The sequence below is a fragment of the Mus musculus genome, chromosome 8 (assembly GCF_000001635.26).
Source record: "Mus musculus strain C57BL/6J chromosome 8, GRCm38.p6 C57BL/6J".
NCBI classification, from domain to species: Eukaryota; Metazoa; Chordata; class Mammalia; order Rodentia; family Muridae; genus Mus; species Mus musculus.
This window is the reverse complement of record NC_000074.6, coordinates 106,735,461-106,755,786: the sequence shown is the minus strand read 5'-3', so window position 1 is coordinate 106,755,786 and position 20,326 is coordinate 106,735,461. Positions and strand designations below refer to the sequence as shown.

General features: G+C 45.2%; 1 protein-coding gene across 1 annotated transcript in view; it reads right to left on the bottom strand.

The window, feature by feature from the left end:
* The window catches only part of Tango6 (transport and golgi organization 6), a 168,372-nt gene that overhangs the window by 95,653 nt on the left and 52,393 nt on the right, over positions 1-20,326 (bottom strand). The window contains exons 12-14 of the mRNA NM_173037.1: positions 19,967-20,101; positions 13,316-13,774; positions 8,436-8,493 (exon numbers count right to left, since the gene is read on the bottom strand). Of these exons, the coding sequence (NP_766625.1) occupies positions 8,436-8,493; positions 13,316-13,774; positions 19,967-20,101 (652 nt within the window). The remainder of the gene's footprint in view (positions 1-8,435; positions 8,494-13,315; positions 13,775-19,966; positions 20,102-20,326) is intronic.

The window sequence follows — 20,326 nt, the reverse complement described above, 5'->3', positions numbered from 1 at the left end:
ACCTCAAAAGTCGCACCCTACATTGTCAAACGGGCAGATGAAGACAAAAGCAAGGAATCATGAGATCGGCACGCTTATATAGAGCTGGTTTATGACAGAACCGCTGCCCGCAGGCAGCTGGGCTCCTGTAGTAGAGAGCATGGCGAGACTCAGCTGGGGCTGAGGCATCCTCAGCACTGTGGCTCTCACAAGCTTTGCCTCTGGCACATGGCTTTTAGAACCAAAGAGACTTATTTTCAAATCCTCGTCCTGTCACTTAGTATCCATGTCACTTTGGGCCAGGTAGTTAACATCTTTGAGCCTCAATTCCCTCATTCTGAAACCTGCAGGGTTGCTATGATTGACAGGCACTCAGTAGGTGGTAACTTTACACAACCTACTGCCATCTCTCTGACATGACAATTATCGGGGCAATCTTGAAAAGTGCAAGTGATTGTGAAGTGGCTATTATTCTCTTCTTTATAGATAACAGTACCAATCTGCTAAGTTCTCTGATATAAATCTGAATATTGGTTTTTGACTGACAGAAGAAACCACTGGTCAGGAAGTCTAAAAATAAAGCTACTATGAAACTTAAGTATTTGAAATACCCCCAGCCCCCAGTGTGAAAGAGGGGGTGTAGGCATCATGTAGACCTTGAGAACAATAATAAGATGAAGTACAAAAGATTAGGAATCTTCAAAAACTCTGGTTCCAGCTCCACACTCCTCTAGCTTTTGTGAGTACCAGCAAACCTTCATTTAAGAAGTTGTTAGGGCCTGATATAGCTGTCTCTTGTGAGGCTATGCTGGTGCCTGGCAAGCACAGAAGTGGATGCTCACAATCAGCTATTGGATGGAACACAGGGCCCCCAATGGAGGAGCTAGAGAAAGTACCCAAGGAGCTGAAGGGGTCTGCAACCCTGAGGGTGGAACAACAATATGAACTAACCAGTACCCCCAGAGCTCGTGTCTTTAGCTGCATATGTAGCAGAAGATGGCCTAGTCGGCCATCATTGGGAAGAGAGGCCCCTTGTTCTTGCAAACTTTATATGCCCCAGTATAAACAGGGGAACACCAGGGCCAAGAAGTGGGAGTGGATGGGTAGGGGAGCAGGGGGGAGAGGGTATAGGGGACTTTCGGGATAGCATTTGAATTGTAAATAAAGAAAATACCCAGTAAAAAATTGGAAAAAGAAAAAAAAAAGTTGTTAGGGGCTGGTGAGATGACTCAATGGGTAAGAGCACTGACTGCTCTTCCAAAGGTCCTGAGTTCAAATCCCAGCAACCACATGGTGGCTTACAACCATCCATAATGAGATCTGATGCCCTCTTCTGATGTGTCTAAAGACAGCTACAGTGTACTTACATATTATAATAATAATGATGATAATAATAATAAATATATATAATTACATATATAGAAGAAGAAGAAGTTGTTATTGTTGTTGTTGTTGTTGTTGTTAGAGAGCCAGGCATGATGGTGTACGTCTTTAATTTCAGAACTAGGAAGGTAGAGGCAGGTGGATCTCTGTAAGTTTAAGGCCAGGCAGGTCTACATAGTGAGTTCCTTGCTAGCCAAGGCTAAATATAGTGTCTGCCTTTAAAAAAACAAAAAAACAAAAACAAAAACAAAAAATAATTGGTAGAGTGCTTGCCTAGCCATGGTTCACTCCTGAGCAACACATAAACCAAGCTGACATGGGGACATATGCCTGGAATCCTAGCACTAGGGAGGAGGAGGGAGGAGTCAGAAGTTCAAGGCCATCCTTGAACTTCAAGTCTAAGGTCAGAAGAGAGTCCATAAGGCTCTGTCAAAAAAAAAAAAAAAGTAGACAGACGGACAGACAGACAGATGAGTGATAGATATATAGACAGATGATAGATAGATAAAACTATAATGCTTTCTTATATTTCAGGATGACTGATAGAATCCAATGTTTTTATCCATGTTATTTATTAACAACGATCAAAAAGTGGAAACAACTCAGCTGTCCAGCAGCCACCGCAGGAGACAAATGTGGCTGTTCAGCAGCTGACTAATTCAGTGCCCGAGTAAACACTGGGAATCACTGACGTCTGTCAGCACTCTGCTTCCCTTTTATTTGTTTTGTTCTGTTTTAGGGGCTTTATTTGTTTTGTTGTTGTTTATTTGTTTCTCTGTGTAGCCCTGACTGTCCTGACACTTACTATGAAGACCAAGCTGTCCTCAGAGATTCCCCACCTCTGTGACAGAGTACAGTCATGTGCTATCACTATCTGGCTACTCCTTTTTTTTTAGGCTAACAACAAGGGGGGGCTGGAGAGATGGCTCAACTGTTAAAAGCACTGGCTGCTCTGACAGAGGATCCACAATCACTTCCCAGAACCCACATGGTTACCCACAATTGCCTGAAACTTCAGTTCCAGAGGGTCTAGTGCTCTTCTGGCCTCTGCAGACATACATATGATGCACCAACATACATACATACATACATACATACATACATACATACATACATAAGAAAAAACATACATACATAAAAAAAACACCCACACACATAAGTAAAAACTAAAGCAAACAACAGGATCAATTTCTACTATTATTTGAAAAATTCTAAACAACCTATGAATCCTAGGAGGCAAAGAGCAATCTCTCAGGCCCAGAAGATGGGAGATGGGGGGTGCTCACTACCACATGTGACGAACTGACTTAGCCTAGAACCAATCCACTGGACGGCAAGAGAGAACAGGCTCTCTCTTACAGATTGTGTATACACACACACACACACACACACACACACACACTTGCATGTATATTCTTTCTCTCTCTCTCTCTCTCTCTCTCTCCCTCTCCCTCTCCCTCTCTCTCTCTCTCTCTCTCTCTCTCTCTCTCTCTCTCTCTTTCTCTCTCTCTCTCTCTCTCACACACACACACACACACACACAGGCACAACACACATATACACATGCACAGAGAGAGAGATAATGTTAAAGATACAAACAACTCAGCTGTTTATCAACTGATGAAAAAATAATTTATAAAAAGGAATTAGCCGGGCTGGTGAGATGGCTCAGTGGGTAAGAGCACCCGACTGCTCTTCCGAAGGTCCAGAGTTCAAATCCCAGCAACCACATGGTGGCTCACAACCCTCCGTAACGAGATCTGACGCCCTCTTCTGGAGTGTCTGAAGAGTTTCCCAGTGTTTACTCGGGCACTGAATTAGTCAGCTGCTGAACAGTCACATTTGTCTCCTGCGGTGGCTGCTGGACAGCTGAGTTGTTTCCACTTTTTGATCGTTGTTAATAAATAACATGGATAAAAACATTGAAGCTACAGTGTACTTACAGTGTACTTATTTATAACCAATAAATAAATCTTTAAAAAAAAGGAATTAGCCATGTTATAGTCAGGAAGAACTTTAAAAAATAATTCTCTATGGAAAGAAAAAACAGGGGTCTGACTCCATTGCCATATGACTCCATTTATGTGACTGTCTAGATAAGGCAATTACTGAGACAAAACGTAGCTCAGGGGTGATGAGTTTTTGTTTTTTATTTAATTAGTTATTTTCTTTATTTACATCTCAAATGCTACCCTGAAAGTTTCCTATACCCTTCTCTCGCCCTGCTCCTCTACCCACCCACTCCCACTTTGGCCCTGGCGTTCCCCTGTACTGGGCCATATAAAGTTTGCAAGAACAAGGGGCCTCTCTTCCCAATGATGGCCGACTAGGCCATCTTCTGATACATATGCAGCTAGAGACATGAGCTCTAGTGGTACTGGTTAGTTCATACTGTTGTTCCACATATAGGGTTGCAGACCCCTTCAGCTCCTTCGGTACTTTCTCTAGCTCCTCCATTGGGGGCCCTGTGTTCCATCCTATAGATGACTGTGAGCATCTACTTCTGTATTTGCCAGGCACTGGCATAGTGTCACTCGAGACAGCTATATCAGGGTCCCTTCAGCAAAATCTTGCTGGCATATGCAATAGTGTCTGGGTTTGGTGGCTGATTATGGGATGGGGGTGTGTGATGAGTTTAGTGGTGTGATATAGCACTTGCCTGGCATATGTAAGGACAAGTATTACAAATTAGAAAGAAAAAATTTCCATCTCCCCAGACCTCCTTTTTTATGGGGAGAGGGGCTCAGAAAGACAGCTCAGGCTGGCATTAAATTTACTTTGTAGCCAAGGGTGACTTTGAACAGTAGAACCTCCTGTCTTGCCTTCTCAAATGTTGGGTTACATCTCTAGATACTAAGAAACACTGACTTGCATTGTTTACAATTTGGGACATTTTAGAAATGTAAATTACATCGCAAGTGTAAGTTCTAAAGGATGAGGACAGTGTTTACTTCCCTGCTCATCTCAGGGCTTTACTGAATGCCTAAGGAGAGACACTAGAGACGCGATCAGTCCTCAGCTAGGCTCTACAGAAACCCGATCAGAGCAGAAAGAAATCTTCCTGTTTCAAGGACATAAATGGAGAAGGCAAACTTCACAGGACTACATTCCAAATTTCCATGCCAAATCCAATAAGATGACTCTTCAAGGGAGAGGGAATTATTTTCAGCTGATGGTTTCTTGACTTACTTTAACTTGAGGTAGAAATTGGAGCCTAAGACAAAGGTTGGTGCCTAGCAAGTCAAGGCTTGTACTTCTGCTCAGTTTGAAACTCTGTAAAAATCTTGTCATCTTTTTATACTCCACTGCCCCCCCCCCCCACCTTTTGCCTTCACTCCCTTTGGTGCTTTGAAAGAAATGAAAAAAGAGAGGGGGTGGGAAGGGTATGGTTTGTCTGGGCATGTCAGTGCCTACATTCCCTTCCTTACACACAGCACACTTTCACCTCCTATGCCTGGCTCAGGGTATGGGTTTCTCTCCTTCCTTCCTTCCTTCCTTCCTTCCTTCCTTCCTTCCTTCCTTCCTTCCTCCCTCCCTCCCTCCCTCCCTCCCTCCCTCCCTCCTTCCTTCCTTCCTTTCAGTTTGTTATAATTGTTTTATCCAAAGGCATTTTGGGCCTAAGCGTGAAGCTCAGTGGTAGTATGCCTTTGCTTTGTTTGTTTGTTTTTGATTTTTTGAGACAGGGTTTCTCTGTGTATAGCTCTGGCTGTCCTGGAACTTGCTCTGTAGACCAGGCTGGCCTCGAACTCAGAGATCCACGTGCCTCTGCCTTCTAAGTGCTGGGATTAAAGGTGTGCGCCACTGCCTGGCTGGTAGTGTGCCTCTGTAGCATGCAAGGGGCCCTGAATTCAATACCATCATTCTCCCGAAAACACCACTGCAGCCAAAGATTCTTTTGACACTGAGAGGGATCACTTGAACCCCTGAAATGCAGAATGTTCAAGGGAAGTGACTTCGAGGGCATCTAAGCAGATCTATCATAGCTGGATAAATTGTCTGGCTATAAGAGTTTGCTAAAGAATATCATTCATGTATTTATCACATTCATTACTGAACAACAAAACTGTCCTTAAAGTCCTACAGTGCAGGCTAAGGAAATTGCTCGGGAGGTAAGACACTCGTTCGCCATGCAAGCGCGAGGACCAGAGTTTGAACCCCAGATCCCACATAAAATCTGGGTGGATATGGCAGCCACCTGTCATGTCAGCACTTAAGCGACAGACAGAGAATCCCTGGGGTGAGCTAACCAATCAGATTAGTCAAATCAGGGGGCTTCAGGTTCAGCTAGAGAACTTCTGGCTTCCCCATGCATGTGTACATATGCATACTTATACATATATGTGCATGCAGTACACACACCCACACACTAAAACAACTGCCAACCCCTCAACACATTATAGAACAACCAAGGACATAGCTTAACTCCTATTTGGGGGAGAGGGAAGACTTTAACTTTGTATACATTTCCTTGTCATTGAAAAAAATTTTTTTTCACTTTTTGCAACATGGTATTACTAAGTAGCCCTGGCTGGCCTCAAACTCACTATGTAGACCAGAAACTCACAAAGATGCCTCTGCCTCTCTGTGCCTCTGTGCCTCTGGGTGCTAGAATTAAAGGTTTGTGCCACTACCCTCAGCATGGAACTCAGCAACTTTTAACAGTTTTCTGTCTGAAGGAGCTGCTGGGACAGCCAAAACACCAGCACCTTCCCGGGATGAAGAGCAGATATGCAGATATTTTTCCACAAACGTCAACTTTAACTATTCAGAAATTTAGTTCTCCATGGGCAGACAGCACACGTAGCTGGAATTCTTAAATCAGGCAAGAATGGCTATCTTCTGTACGAATGAGTTTACTCAGCCCCTCTCTGCTCACTGCCTTTACTGTAAACAGAATTGGTGAGCTTGTACAAACATTTCCAAAATATCACTACGTTGAACAGAAAATCCCCATGGAGCCATGTACGCAGTCTATGAGAAAGAAAGCTATACAGGCATTCACAGCCCCCAAAGCGTGTCTAGGACCCCTTGTCCTGAGGGGGGAAGCAGCTTCTTGGAGTGAGTTGGGCCTGTGCAAGTGGCACTGACCACACAGGTGGGAAAATTCATCTCCTGCTTTTCTTAATGGGAAACTCACCTAAGGCCTTGGCTTTTAAGTACACAGTACAGGCACCAAAAACATCAATTACTCCAATCTGTCCGTCCTGGGGAGGTGAGAACAGAAATTCTACATCTTCCTACCTGCCCTGTTTTTCATCACCAAATTAGCTACTGACTGATTAGCACACCAATTAAAACCAGTGAAAACACACAGGACACCACAGCTGCAGTTTTTATAGCTGGTCCCAGAGGCCAATGAGCTCAGCGGGTTAACCAGCCAAGCTTTTCCCAAGCTGCCAGGCTGCCATAGTAGAATAGCATGACGCTGCTTCCAAAAACCCAGCCCTCAAAACGGAAAAGCAAGTCTGTGAAACACATCTTCTCCTTGGAAAAGGGCAGGTGACAGGTGACTTGGCTTCTGAGACTTACATTTAGAAGAGTCTCAAGTTCTCCATTCATTGATTTCTCTGGTTTCCATAAGTGTCACTTCATGGCCTGTAGCCTCCTGGGGCCTCCTGTGCCCTGCTGAGCCCAGCCTTGTCCACCTCCACAGCTGCAGATCCATCAGCTTTTCCGGAAACTCTCAACTCTCCTAGCTGTCCTCCCACATCCTGGAAGGTCACTCTGTCTCCTTGACTTCTCTTTTTCTTTTTTTTTTTCTTAGTAACTCAGCTAAGTGTCTCATGTGGAGTAGCCCCTCAAGGCTTGTTTGCTGTGTAAAGAAAGAATTCTTAAACTCAGGCCCTCGCCACTGTACTCTTTCTCCTCTGTACTCTCTTAAGCTTCAAATATTGTCTGTATAGAGCAAGCCCAAGGTGCATTCAGGAACATCAAGGCCGTAGGAGCCTGGATGTACCGTTGTGCTTGTTGTGGGCCCTGCTTCTAGGTAAACAGAACAGCAGTGTGAGGATCTGCACTGTGGGTACCAGTCTGCATCCATGCCCTTCACTATTAGACTCGACTGCCCGTCCCACGGCAGGCACAGAGCATCGTCCTCATCCCTGACTAGGCCACAAGACTTGCTTTGGCCAAAAAAAAAAAAAATGAAAGAGAAGCGGCAGGACAGCTGTCCCTCGAAATGCCTCTAGCATTCATGCTTGTCTTCTGACACTTCTGACATCGATATAAGAACAGGCCACTGGGCAGGGACAGCCAGGCGCTCGTGCCTAGCACTGCCACTGTATCTTCCTCATGTGACTGGGTAATATTGTCACATTGCTGGGGCTGGCAATAAGCCTCCGGGCATACCAGTGAGGGAACCTCTATGTTCAATTAGCTGAAATGGGAAGAGCCACCCTAAATGTGGTCAGCACCATTTCCACAGGCTGGGGTTCCCGAGAAACAACAAGAAGCTGCCAGTCACCCTTTTCCGCCTCCCCTGTGGATGCAGTGTGACCATGCTGCATGGATGCTTCACCTCCTGCTGTCCTGCCTCCCGCCATGACAGATGGACAGATGGACGGACAGACAGTGCTCTCAAACTGTGAGCCTAACAAATACTTCCCTTTAGAAAGGTGCTTGCTTATTTATTTGTTTGTTTGTTTGTCTGTAAGAATGTTGTAACAATGAGAAAAGTAACTAATGTACCCACTGAGCTCCATTTAACTCCTAAGAAACTGGAGCCCAGGAGCAGTGAAGTGTACGCCAAAGTCTGTTCGGCTGAGGGGCAGGTGCACCTAGGCCATCTGCCTCCAGAGTCCCAGCTCTTGGCACCAAAGGAAATGGCTAACTCTAGCTGTCTCGTGGTGTGATTCTCATCTTTTTGAAAAGAGTCCTAACTTTGAAGGAAATAGCATTTCAACTATACAGTGACAAAGTAAACATGAAACATTATTATTGTGAAACTTTCCAGGAATGCTATTATCACTCAGAGCGTCCCACTTAGGGAGCAGAAAGATGGACAAATAGCCAGTTATGTCTTGTGGCTGTACCCCTCAAGGAACACGATATCATCTTTGTCCATGTTAACTTACCCTGAATTGCAGATAGATACACAAAAGAGTCTTCATGCTCCAAGTTCTCCAGGAATATCTAGAAGTACAAAACAGAATAAGACAATCCTCAAAGAGCAAGAAAGATACAGAGCCCCTTTTCTGCTGCCTATGAGAGATACATGCTTTTCCTCTTGGTAGAAACTGGTCTGACATAGAACTGTGTGAGGAAAAGTGTGTATTTGCTTGAAGTTTAATAGTTTAAAGGGGAAGGGTTGGGGAAAACTTCTTGAGGTCATCAAGCGCTCACTAGTCATGGCAGTCAACATGTATGAGAACAGCCAGAAAGAGAACCTGCTGTGCAAGCCTAGCAGCCGGAGTTTGATCCCTGGATCTGGAGCCCATCGTGGATGAAGAAACCAATTCCCAAAACTCATCCTCTGACCTGTACGAGCACACTCCAGCACACGCGTGCTCACACTCACACATGGACATCATACTCACACACAATAATAGCCATAAATAAAACTTGGGGTTGGGTTGGGTTGAGACAGGATTTCTCTGTGTAGTCCTAGCTGTCCTGAAACTCGCTTTGTAGACCAGGCTGGCTTTGAACTCACGGAGGTCTGCCTGCCTCTGCCTCCCAAGTGCTGGGTTTAAAGGTGTGCACCACCACACCTGGCTCATAAAGCTTTTTAGAAAGAGTAATTCTCAACATTCTTCTGTGCTAGCCCACGGACAAATTGTCAACACAAGTGGCCAGTTACAGTTAGAGGGTGCATCCGTTCCCCTGAGCTAACACGGCATAAGGGACTCCAAGGGAGACCACTGTATTATTACAGACGCAATCTTGTCTATTCTACTTTTTAAGTGTCTTGCAAACTGTAGCCCTTTGATGGACACTGCTAACAAACTACTCTCATTCTTTGCCAAATTTGGAAGTTACTGGGGTGCCAAATGCAGTATGGTGTGCCTAGAAAACACTCTGATGCCATGTTAAACTTGGGCCCTAACATGGGCGCAAGGGAAAGGCAGCGGCATGTGCCCACGCTCCTCCTGCTTGCTGTGGAGGGCTGGTAGGAGGGCCTGCTCACATACCGTGTCCTTCACTGGACGGTCTTGACTTCATGCTGCTGGTATCTACCCTACTGAGGGAGAGCTGAAGATTAGTCTGTATGGGAAGATGACGAGGTTGGAAGATGTTGGGATTGCATATGGAATGAGGAAGACTTCATCCAGATTAACAGCCATGAGGATAAGTAGATATTTTAAACACTTCACAGACAAACACTTGGCAGGTATCTCAGCTAGTTTCTGTCATCTGGAAAAGGAAGACCTCAATTGAGAAAATGTCCATCATCAGATTGGCCTGTAGGCAAAGCTGGAGGGCATTTTCTTCATTAAGAACTGATGTGGGTGGGCCCAGCCCATTGTGGGCCGATCCTGGGCAGGTGGCTCTGGATGCTGGGAGCAAGCCAAGGAGAGCAAGCCAGGAAGCAGTGCACTCCACGGCTTTTGTATCAGTTCCTGCCTTCGTGGTCCTGTCCTGAGCTTCTGCTCTGACTTCCCCAAATGGACTGCAACTTAGGATATGCAAGCCAAATAAGTCCTTTTCTCCTCAAAGTTGCTTTGGTCATAGCAATAGAAACCCTTCCTAACTAAGAAAAGAAGTCTAAAAGGCAGAAGAGAGGAATGAGAGGGTTATAAAGTATACATGTCAGGACAGCAGAAGGGGTTTTATCTGGGGAAGAAGGGGGTCAGCAAGAGTCCAGAGAGGGAACAGGAGGCCGGATGTGAGAGGTGAGCTGCCTAATCTTGATCATCAGCTGCATGAGGTTCAGAGTCACCCCAGGAATAAACCTCTGGGCACATCTGTGAGTTACTTGAGGTGGAAGAGCCACCCAGGCTGTGGGTGGCACGACTCCATGAGTCGGGTCTGGGAGTGAATCAAAAGGGGAAAGGAAGCCAGTGACTGGCTGAGCAACGGTGGCTGTTGCGGAGGGAGACGATCTGATCTGAACCCGTCCCAGGAACTGACTCCTTATAATCTGTCCTCCGAGCCCCACATACTCGCTGTGGTGCCCATACGTCTCCCCTATCCTGCCGTACAAAATAAAAATGTAAGTGTAACCGAACATGCTTATGTGTGTAACCAAACATGCTTGCTTATTTTTTTTAAAGTAGAAAGGAGCTGTCTGCCTCCTGCTGCAGTACAGAGTGAGCAGCTAACACCATGGCTTCTGCCGTCACCGAATACTTACACACACACACTCACTCTCTCTCTCTCTCTCTCTCTATTTATTTAATGTAAGTGAGTTCATTGTAGCTGTCTTCAGACATACCAGAAGAGGACATCGGATCCCATTACAGATGGTTGTGAGCCACCATGTGGGTACTGGGAATTGAACTCAGGAGAGCAGTCAGTGCTCTTAACCGCTGAGGCATCTCTCCAGCCCACAGACTGCGTTCTCAAACTATGAGCCAATCCGACCCTCTCCTTAAACTTCTTGCCCAGTGTGTTATTACACCAATGAGAAAAGAAACGGGACAAATAAGAAGAAAATATAGCTTTTGTTCTCCTGGTCTTTTGCCTTCTTGCTCCTGCTCTGTTGCCCCGAGCCTTCTCCATCCTCCAACACCACACACACACACACACACACACACACACACACACACACACACATGCTCATGGCCGGCCTCTACTTCTCTTCTCTCTCTCTGCTTTTCTCTCTGACTCTATTACCCTCTTAGCTCCCCTCCCTATGCCCTAACTAAAGTCTACTCTATACTAAAAAATCAAAACAAAAAAAAAAAAAAGAGAGAAAGAAAAAATATAATGATACAGGAATATAAAAATTTCACAATAAAACCTATTTCCTTTAATGATAACCAAAAACTAAAAAAAAAAAAAAAAAAAAAAAAAGGACAGGAGTGTGATGATGCATGCCTGAGATCCCAGCACTTGGTAGGTAGGAGGATCAGGAGTTCCAAGTCAGTCTGGGCTACATAAGCCCCCCCACTTTAATTCAAAAATAAGTCTGGCATGATGGGACATGCTTGTAATCCTAGCCCTTTGGGTACAGAGTGAAGAAGATGTGGGTTTCAGGATTACCCTTGGATGATGGACCAAGTTCAAGAACAGCCTGGGGCTACCTGAGACTGTTTCAGAAAAAAAAAAAGGAAAAGAGAGAGCGAAAGAGAGAGAGAGAGAGAGAGAGAGGAAGGAAAAGGAAGAGGGGGAAGAGGGGGAAGAGGGGGAAGGGGGCAGGAGGGAGGACTAAGGGCTGGGAAAAACTTCTGCTGTGCAAACATCAAGACCTAAAGCTCTTCCGCATCCTGTTTCAAAGCTCAGCACCTGCAGGAGGAGACAGAAGCATTATATAAGCTTGCCAGACAGTCAGTTTAACCAACTGGTGAGTCCCAGGTCCAGTGAGAGACTCTGTCTGAAAATAAGATGGAGAGTGGTAGACGAAGACACCCAGTGTTGACCTTTAGCCTCCAGACATGCAAACACACGCATGCGTGCACTCACGTGCGCATGCACGCGCACACACACACAAACACACACATGCATGCATACACGCACATATCACTCTCTCTCTCTCTCTCTCTCTCTCACACACACACACACACACACACACACACACACACATACACACAAATAAGAGAAACATTTGTGGAGTATCCCCAGCAATTTACATTTCTTATTAAAAATCACCGGCAAAAGGTGGTGAATGTGGTAGATGAAGATTACATGCAGTTAAAGGAAATTGCAATGGTGGTCCCAGCACACACATCTACATGGTGGAAATTGCAATGGTCCCAGCACACACATCTACAGCAGCATACTAATGGATGGTTAGGGGATGAGAGCTACTCAAAGAAGATTTGTGAGTTTCAATATTATTTTCCTGACAGAAAGTCCTTGGCATGTGTCTGTGTTTCATCTGCAGGATGAAGAGAACACATATTACAGCTGTGAGGATGAGAGACAGTTATCAGTGAGATATATGGCTTGCCCCAAAAAAGAGCAGGTATTCAATATACAGTTTACAAAAGAGCAAACTATATAGTAGTTCCAGTACCATGCTAACTAAAACACATGTTTTCCACCAGAGTTACAATTGCAGTCTAAGGACACACTGCTAGATCACCGCCATCACCACCAAGGCTCAGAAGGGCTGAGGGCGGTCTTGAGCTCTGTCCAGAAGACTGGTCCCAGGCAGTAGTTTCCAGGCCCCTTGTTCATACTGTAGCCCACACTCAAGTCCCAAAGATTTCCACAAAAGGAAAAGATCCTAACGAAGCAGTGTGCACGCTGCTATGCCAGTCTAGAACACCCAAGACAACTTTTTTGCTGTGATGGAGGCAAAAAAGAGGAGGAGAGCCAGTTAGACCCAAAGCTCCTCTAGAAGGGACCCAGTCAGACATGGGGTTTACCTGGGATGGGTACCATCCCAACTCGGGGAGTTCGTTCATGCTAGCCCACTGCCTGTCTTTCATATGCTAACACTTGGCTGTTTAGCTAAAGCTAGATGAAAATCAGCCTTGCCCACTTTCTTTTTCCCCCAGTTACCCATCACATGGCTTATATATAAAACACCCTTCCTATCTTAATCTGACTTTTCAACAATTTAAATTCCTGGAGGATAATCCAAGAGAGTGCTTGACACAAGTCAATGTTTAAAACATACCCGAGTTGGGCTGGTCATGAGGGGACACACCTTTAGTCCCAGCACTCAGGAGGCAGAACAGGTGGATCTCTGAGTTCCAGGTCAGCTTGGTCTATGGAACAAGTTCCAGGCCAGCCAGGGATCTACAGTGAGATCCTGTCTCAAAACAGCAAAGGCCCTGAGTTGAATATTAGCCCTGGGCAGCTGCCTGCACTAGGTCCTGTGCCCGGGGCAGTGTCGCCTACTCACCTGGAGAAGCTTCTTTTGTTCCTCCAGGGCCCTCGCTTCCCTCTGCTCTACCCAGCGGGCAAGGGTGCGGAGGGCAGCAGCCCGGGTTGGAACCTCGGGATCACAGGCCGATAAGAGAACCTCCCGGAACTGTTGTGTGGTTATGCTTCCAGGTGGCTGGCTTGTGGCAGTGCAGGGCCCACTGGAACCTTGGCCTGTTCTGGGGGGCTTCTGAGCTCCTTCTGTAGATATGTCAGGACTGGTTTGTCGCTGTTCTTCTATTTTCTGTCCCGGGTCCTTTTGGTTTAGGGTACTCTGGGCTGCTGTGCTGACGGCATCAGTGGAGAAGGCTCCATGAGTGGAGATGGTAATTCGGAGATCGGCGGCGAGTTCTTGGATGACAGGGTCAGGGTATGTGTTAGAGACCCTCTCCAACAGAGGCAGCAGCTGCTTCAGGACTGCAAAATCACTTGACTTCAACTATAAAGGGAAATATAAAACTAGTAGGTTAAAAACTAATGTGGACAATGTTACCAAGAGCACAGAGGGGCAACAGTCACATCAGGTTCATGATGCACTCAGCACTGCCCTGAGCTATTTGCTACATAATTGCAGCTAACAAGTATTGAGCACTGCCACACAGAGGCACCTTCTAAGTGAACAAGAACACACTCTGTATCCCTGAGGGAGAGTGCCCATTAGTTCCTGCATCTGAAACAGACACTTAAGTAAGATGTCCAGAACTGTCAACTGGAACACAGCTGATTGTAAAGTCAAGAGGTTACAATCCTGACAGTGTGGCTCATGCGTGTCATCACAATGGAGAGCTGGAGCAGGAGAACTACCCTGAGTACAAGGCTGGACTGATCTACATAATGAGTTCTAGAATAGCCTGTGAGCCTGTCTCAAAAGAAAAAATAAAATAAACAAAAAGTAATAGTTTGGTATATAAAAATTAAATTATGCCTAAAAGCCATCCTTTACTATGAGGGACCAGAGCTCACAACCCAGTACCCACACAACAAGCCACATTTTCCATGCATCTCGGTAATCCCAGCTCCAAGTTCAGTGAAAACAGGAGGATCCCTGGCTTCTAGCATAGCAGAAAAACTGTGAGCCTTAGGTTCAAAAAAAGACCCTGTCTCGACAATAGGTAGAGAGTGATACAGAAGGATAGATACCTCATACCCTGCTCAGGTCTCTGTACACACACAGGTGCATATACACATGTGCATACACACATGAACACACACAGGTACATACACATATGTACATACACACATGTACACACAGGTACATATACACACGTACACACACAAGTGCATACACACATGTACACACACAGGCGCACATATACAAACAAATAAATAATATTTATAAAATTTATAAAAAATATTTATAAAAATAAAAATAAAAATATTTATAAAAATAAAAAAATGTTTTTTAAAAATACTGATTTCTGCTAGGTTTTTGGATATTGGCAGTCCTTAAAGATTCTAGATCTTTTTGTTTTTTGTTTTGTTTTATTTTGTTTTGTTTTGAAGACCAGGTCTCTCTACAGAGTTCTGGCTATCCTAACTCACCATGAAGACTGGACTAGCCTTGAACTCACAGAGATCTGCCTGCCTTTGACCATCGAGTGCTGGGACTAAAGGTGTGTACCACCATACCTAACCAGATTCTAGATCTTTGAAGCATTTATCTCAATGGTGTAGTCCTTTAAAACAGGCATTAAAAGAAAACAAAAAACCTTTCACTGGACACTGGTAGCAACAGAAATCATTTCATAAAAAACTATAGAAGGCTCTGAAAATCTGTAACATTTATAAATGAATATAATGAAGACAACTCCATAGATAGATGGATTAATCTCAAAAGCTAAAGGCATTGGAAACAAATAGTCTGTAGCTAACTTAAAGATCGTTTAAAAATTACTTGTATTAATCATGCATGTGTGTGCATACATGTACTCGTGCATGCACACAGTTGTGGCACACAAGTGCCTGGTCATGAATGAGCAGGTCAGAGGGCAATCTCGTGGAGTCAGCTCTTTCCTTCCACTTTCACACAGGGCCAAGGGGCTGAGCTCAGGTTTTCAGGTTTGTGCGGCAAATACCTTTCCCTCCTGAGCCATCTTGTTAACCACATTTTTAAAAAAGGATGTAAAATTAGGGGCAGAGCAGACAGCTTGGTGGTACGGCACTCGTTGTGTAAGCGTGAGGACCTGAGTTTGAATCCCCAGCACCTGTGTAAAAAGCTGGGAAGGCTGCACACGGGCCTGTTAGTTATTTCAGGGCTAGTGAGATGATGAGAGACTGTCCCAAAGGACTAGGCAGAGAATGACAGAGTAGACACCTGAGATGTCCTGAAGCTCTGGATGTGTGAACGGTCGTGCAGAGATGCAAGCTAAGGTGAGGGCTAAAGCAAGGGCTTAGCTTGCACAGGGCCCTGCTTGACGTAACTGCCCATCCTCAGCAAGGGCTTTTGCTGGCGGTGACCATCTACCTACCATAAATGCTTGAACTTCTGGGACCCGTGTGAGTTACCTAGAGGATAACAAGCTCTCCTTTCCCTGTAGCAACTCATGACTAATGCTGTCCTCACACCCATGGGTTACTGAGGTCTGAAGGGTGCTCTCGTAAAGGGAGAGAGCAGTGTTCTTAAACCTTTAAAAGTCTATGCCCTTGGATAGGTTTAAAAAAAAAAACCAAAACCCACTCCCTCCTTAGTTTAAAATATTTTCCTTTCTTCTTGCTTCCTGCCATTTGTCATCCACCCATGCTGTTTATTAGCTGCTGTGGCAGGTTTGGCTCCCTAACACCGGGTAGGAAGCAGGAAGTGCCTGCTTGAGGCAACCACAATCAAGAATAAATGATGTTCTATAGAGAGAGTGTCCAGCCCAGTGAAGGGGCAAAGGGTAGAAGTGGAACCACTTCATTCTCCTTGTTTTGCTATGGTTCTGATGTGTTCGTCAGCCTCACCTAAAATATAGGCATATGCTTATAACAATGGGATTTTTTGAGATTTATTTTATTTTATGTTTACCAATGGTTTGTCTGCATGTGTGTCTGTGCACCTCATGAGTGCAGTGCCTCAGAAGGCCAGGAGAGGCATCAGGTCCCCTGGAACTGGAGTTACAGATGGTTGTGAGGAGCCATGTGGGCACAGCGAACCAGACCCATGTCTCTAAGAGCAACAAGAACTCTACCTCGGAGCCGTCCTCAGGAGAAAGTTTTTATAAATGAAGTGTTTAAACATTGGCCTTTGACAAAGAAAGGAAGATAGGATGGACGAATGGAGGGGAGGGGAGGGAAGGGAGAGACATGAAGACCTGGATAGTATGGTGTAAGGACAAGCTGAAGATGGATGTTCCTTTAGAGAAAGATAAACTTTTGCTCTCTCAGTAGTGAATCTTACTATGATATCTGGGCCTAAAGATTAGGAGTCCAGCCTTTAGGTAATACATTTCCTAAAGAAAGGCCAGAATGGTCTGCTCAGCTTCACCAACCAGGGCAATAGCGGGGCCCACAGGCTCTACAACACCAAGCAGAAACTGCTTCTTGGGGGGACAGGGAGACTCCCCAATGTAATACTTTAGTGATGACCAAGCCTGGAATTTAGAAAATGAATGTGGAGTTACAGTCATCTTGTTAGCAATCTTAACCTGCACTTTCTCAACACTAACTCCTCTTCCCAGACATGCTGTTTTAATAATCACCTTACTTACATGAATCAGAAAGGAATGAAGAAAGGCCCGATGCTGTTAGATTCTGTTTCATTGGCCAAAACAATGACTCCTAACAGGGAAAATGTTGTAGGCTCTAAAGAGTGACTGTAGTCAACCATGATTTTCAAATGTGACCTTATTGTGAATACAAGACAAAACCCAGCATTACTAAGAAGCCTTACGGGGCTGGAGAGATAGATGGCGCAGCTGTTAAAAGCACTGGGTACTCTTCCAGAGAACCTGCATTCAAATCCTAGCATCCAACATAGTGGCTCAGAACCATCCAAATTCCAGATCCAGGAGATCCTACGACCCTCTTCTGACCTCCTGCGGCCCCAGGCACACAGGTGGCATACATACATACATACATGGAGGTAAAACATTCATACACACAAATAAACTAAATCTAAAATTTTAAAAAAAGGGCACCTTTGCCAGGCAGTGGTGGCACATGCCATCCTAGCACTTGGGAGGCAGAGGCAGATGGGTCTATGAGTTCTAGGCCAGCCTGGTATACAGTGCAAGTTCTAGGACAGCCAGGACTACACAGAGAACAGAGAAAACCAGAAAGAAAAAAAAAAAGTAGAGGAGGAGGAGGAAGAGGAAACTCTTATAAATGAATGAATCAAGCAGGAAACAATAAATTAGCAAATCTAGGGCAAAAGTAAACAAGGTGATGTGTGTTCACTTAAACTGCAAAATCAGGGGAGCCCAGGAAGTGGCAATGAGTCAGGATGGCTCATAGGAGGGCAAGGATGGGCCAGGGCTGTGCAGAGATAGCAAGTGAGGCACGGCCTCCAACAATGGGCTCTAAAAATGCAGTAATAGATTTTAGCGATTTCTTTCCCATTTGTTCTATTGTCTAAAATAAGTACTAAATAAGAAGATTAAACACAATCTATGCTTTCAACCTATAAAGACTATCCAAATTAATATTCAATCAGAAAACAAAATTCAACTAAGCTAATTAAATCCAGTAACAATCCAACTTAAGCTATTCCATCTGTGAACTCTTCCTTGTTACATTTCATATGACTCCGGAACCTTAGCCAAAAGCTTATTTTTTTCAGATGACATACAAAATATAAAATTAGGAATGTAAATCCAGTGAGAAATGGGATTCATATTGACAACTAGCCCAGATAAAAATCCTTTTTCTCCTTTTTTTCTCCAGGTAGGAGTATCCCACCTTTTGACACTAAAATATAATGTTGTAGTCTGGGACCCAGGCTGTCAGCTGTGGGCTGCTGGCTGGACACGCTTGTTAAGAGTGCTGGAGATGTAACACATGGGGAAGTGAAAGGCTCTGGGTTTGATCTGAGAGAGAGAGAGAGAGAGAGAGAGAGAGAGAGAGAGAGAGAGAGAGAGAGAGAGAGAGAGAGAGAGAGACCACAAAAAAAAAAAAAACACAGAGCCAAAAAAAATAAGTCAAGAGAAAGGCAAAATCTAGAATGTCAGGAATCACCCAGATGTGAATGCTCAAACTCAGAATGAACCTGCGGGCTCCCTTCTCACGGGATGAGCTTGAGTCTGTGATACCTGCTCTGACGCTGGCCTACTTTCTTGCAGTCTCCTTGCTTAATGTGTCACCCAATTAGCCAGTCACCCTCACGAGCATGGTCTGTACCTGCCTCTCCTTAACCAGTCACCCTCACACGCAGGTCTCACAAGCACGGTCTGGCCCTGCCTCTCCCTTTCCCTTTGGCAGTGCCTCGCCGGGGCTTTACAACTTCCTCTTATCAGTGCCTCAAGAAAACCAACGGGGCTTTTCTCTGGTTCTGAGACCTTGCACGAGCTTCTCTAATGAAAGGCTTCCTTCCGCGAGTTCTACCCACTCACACACATACTCCTCTTCAGGTCTAGTTAAATCCCATCTGCTCACTGAAGACCTCTTGGCCTAGCTTAGATGTTATGTCCCCTCCGTTCCCGTCCCTCTTCTTTGGAGGGATTTGACTCAATTCTATCATATTTTTAAATGGTCATTCTGTGTGTGCCTCCCTCCCTGGGCTGCAGTATGAGATATAAGCCATGTCCGTCTTGCCCACTGCTATATTCCCAGATCTTTTAGCTCAATATCTGGCATGTGGCAAATAATAACCAATAATGTTTGAATAAATTTTTAAAACTATAAATTAGAGCTGAAGAGATGGCTCAGTGGGTGGCAAAGGACCTGTGTGTGGTCCCCAGTGCCCATGTAAGGAGGCTCACAGTCGTTTGTAAATCTGGCTTCAGGGGATCTGACACCCTCTTTTAGTCTCAGCAGGCACCTACACGCATGTACACACAGACACACGCACACACATAATTTAAAAATAGAAATAGATCTTAAAACCTAGAAATTAATTATGTAAAAAGCACATAAGCTAAGCTGGCCATGGTGGTGTACACCTGTAATCCTAGCTCTCTCTCGGGAGGTGGAAAGGAAAATCAATCAACAACGTCAGACTGAATCCGAGGCCAGCCTGGGCTACATGCGATTCTGTCTCAAAACAAAACAAAACTCTTAAAAGTGACTGGCAAGGGGCTCAAGCACACTGCACGGCATGTGCTCAACAACAGATCCTGAGCTAACGTGAAACTGTGTAACCAATGCCATCTGAGCCGCCAGGAGGTTGCTAGGGATTTCCCACCAACCCTTTGAAGAATGGGAGCCAGAGAACGGAGTGTCTGCCTCAGGCGCAAACCACTTTGCTCACTGTTTCCAAAACAAGCTCCTTCTGCGAGGGAAAGAGCCCTGCCCTTTTGATGATGACATCTGCGCAGGGCACTGTGAAGGGAGCAGGCTTGTCATCTATGTTGGAGATGATTCTCATCAGCAACCCAGCTTGGCCATCCCAGTTCTCCTGGGTGCAATATCCATTCTTGCTTTCCATGAAGGTATGGAAGAAGGGCGGCAGGTCCTCTTCCCCATGTGACATTCAAGTTTTGCTCACACTTACGCTCACCTGAACAGCTCCTCCTAGCATGACAGCCACCAGCCCCATGGACATGCTCAGGGTTTGGGATCCCACGGCGCTCTCTGCCTCATGAGCCAGGCCTGCACATGCTCTCTGCAGTGTTGCTGCTACAAAGTCCACTACCTGCCAGAGAAGGAAGTTAGAATGAGTGAGGGGCAGGAAGCAACTGTAGAATCCTTCCATCTGACGTCTGTACTACCCCCCTTTGCATCACAAGCACGTCACGGCTGCTCCTGGGTAGCAGACGCGGAGCTCTGTGATTCTCTGCTGTTTTTCATGGGTTTCTGTTTTACACCTGACAGTTTATATAGGATGGTTTAAAAGAAACAGTAATAGCTAAATGTCGAG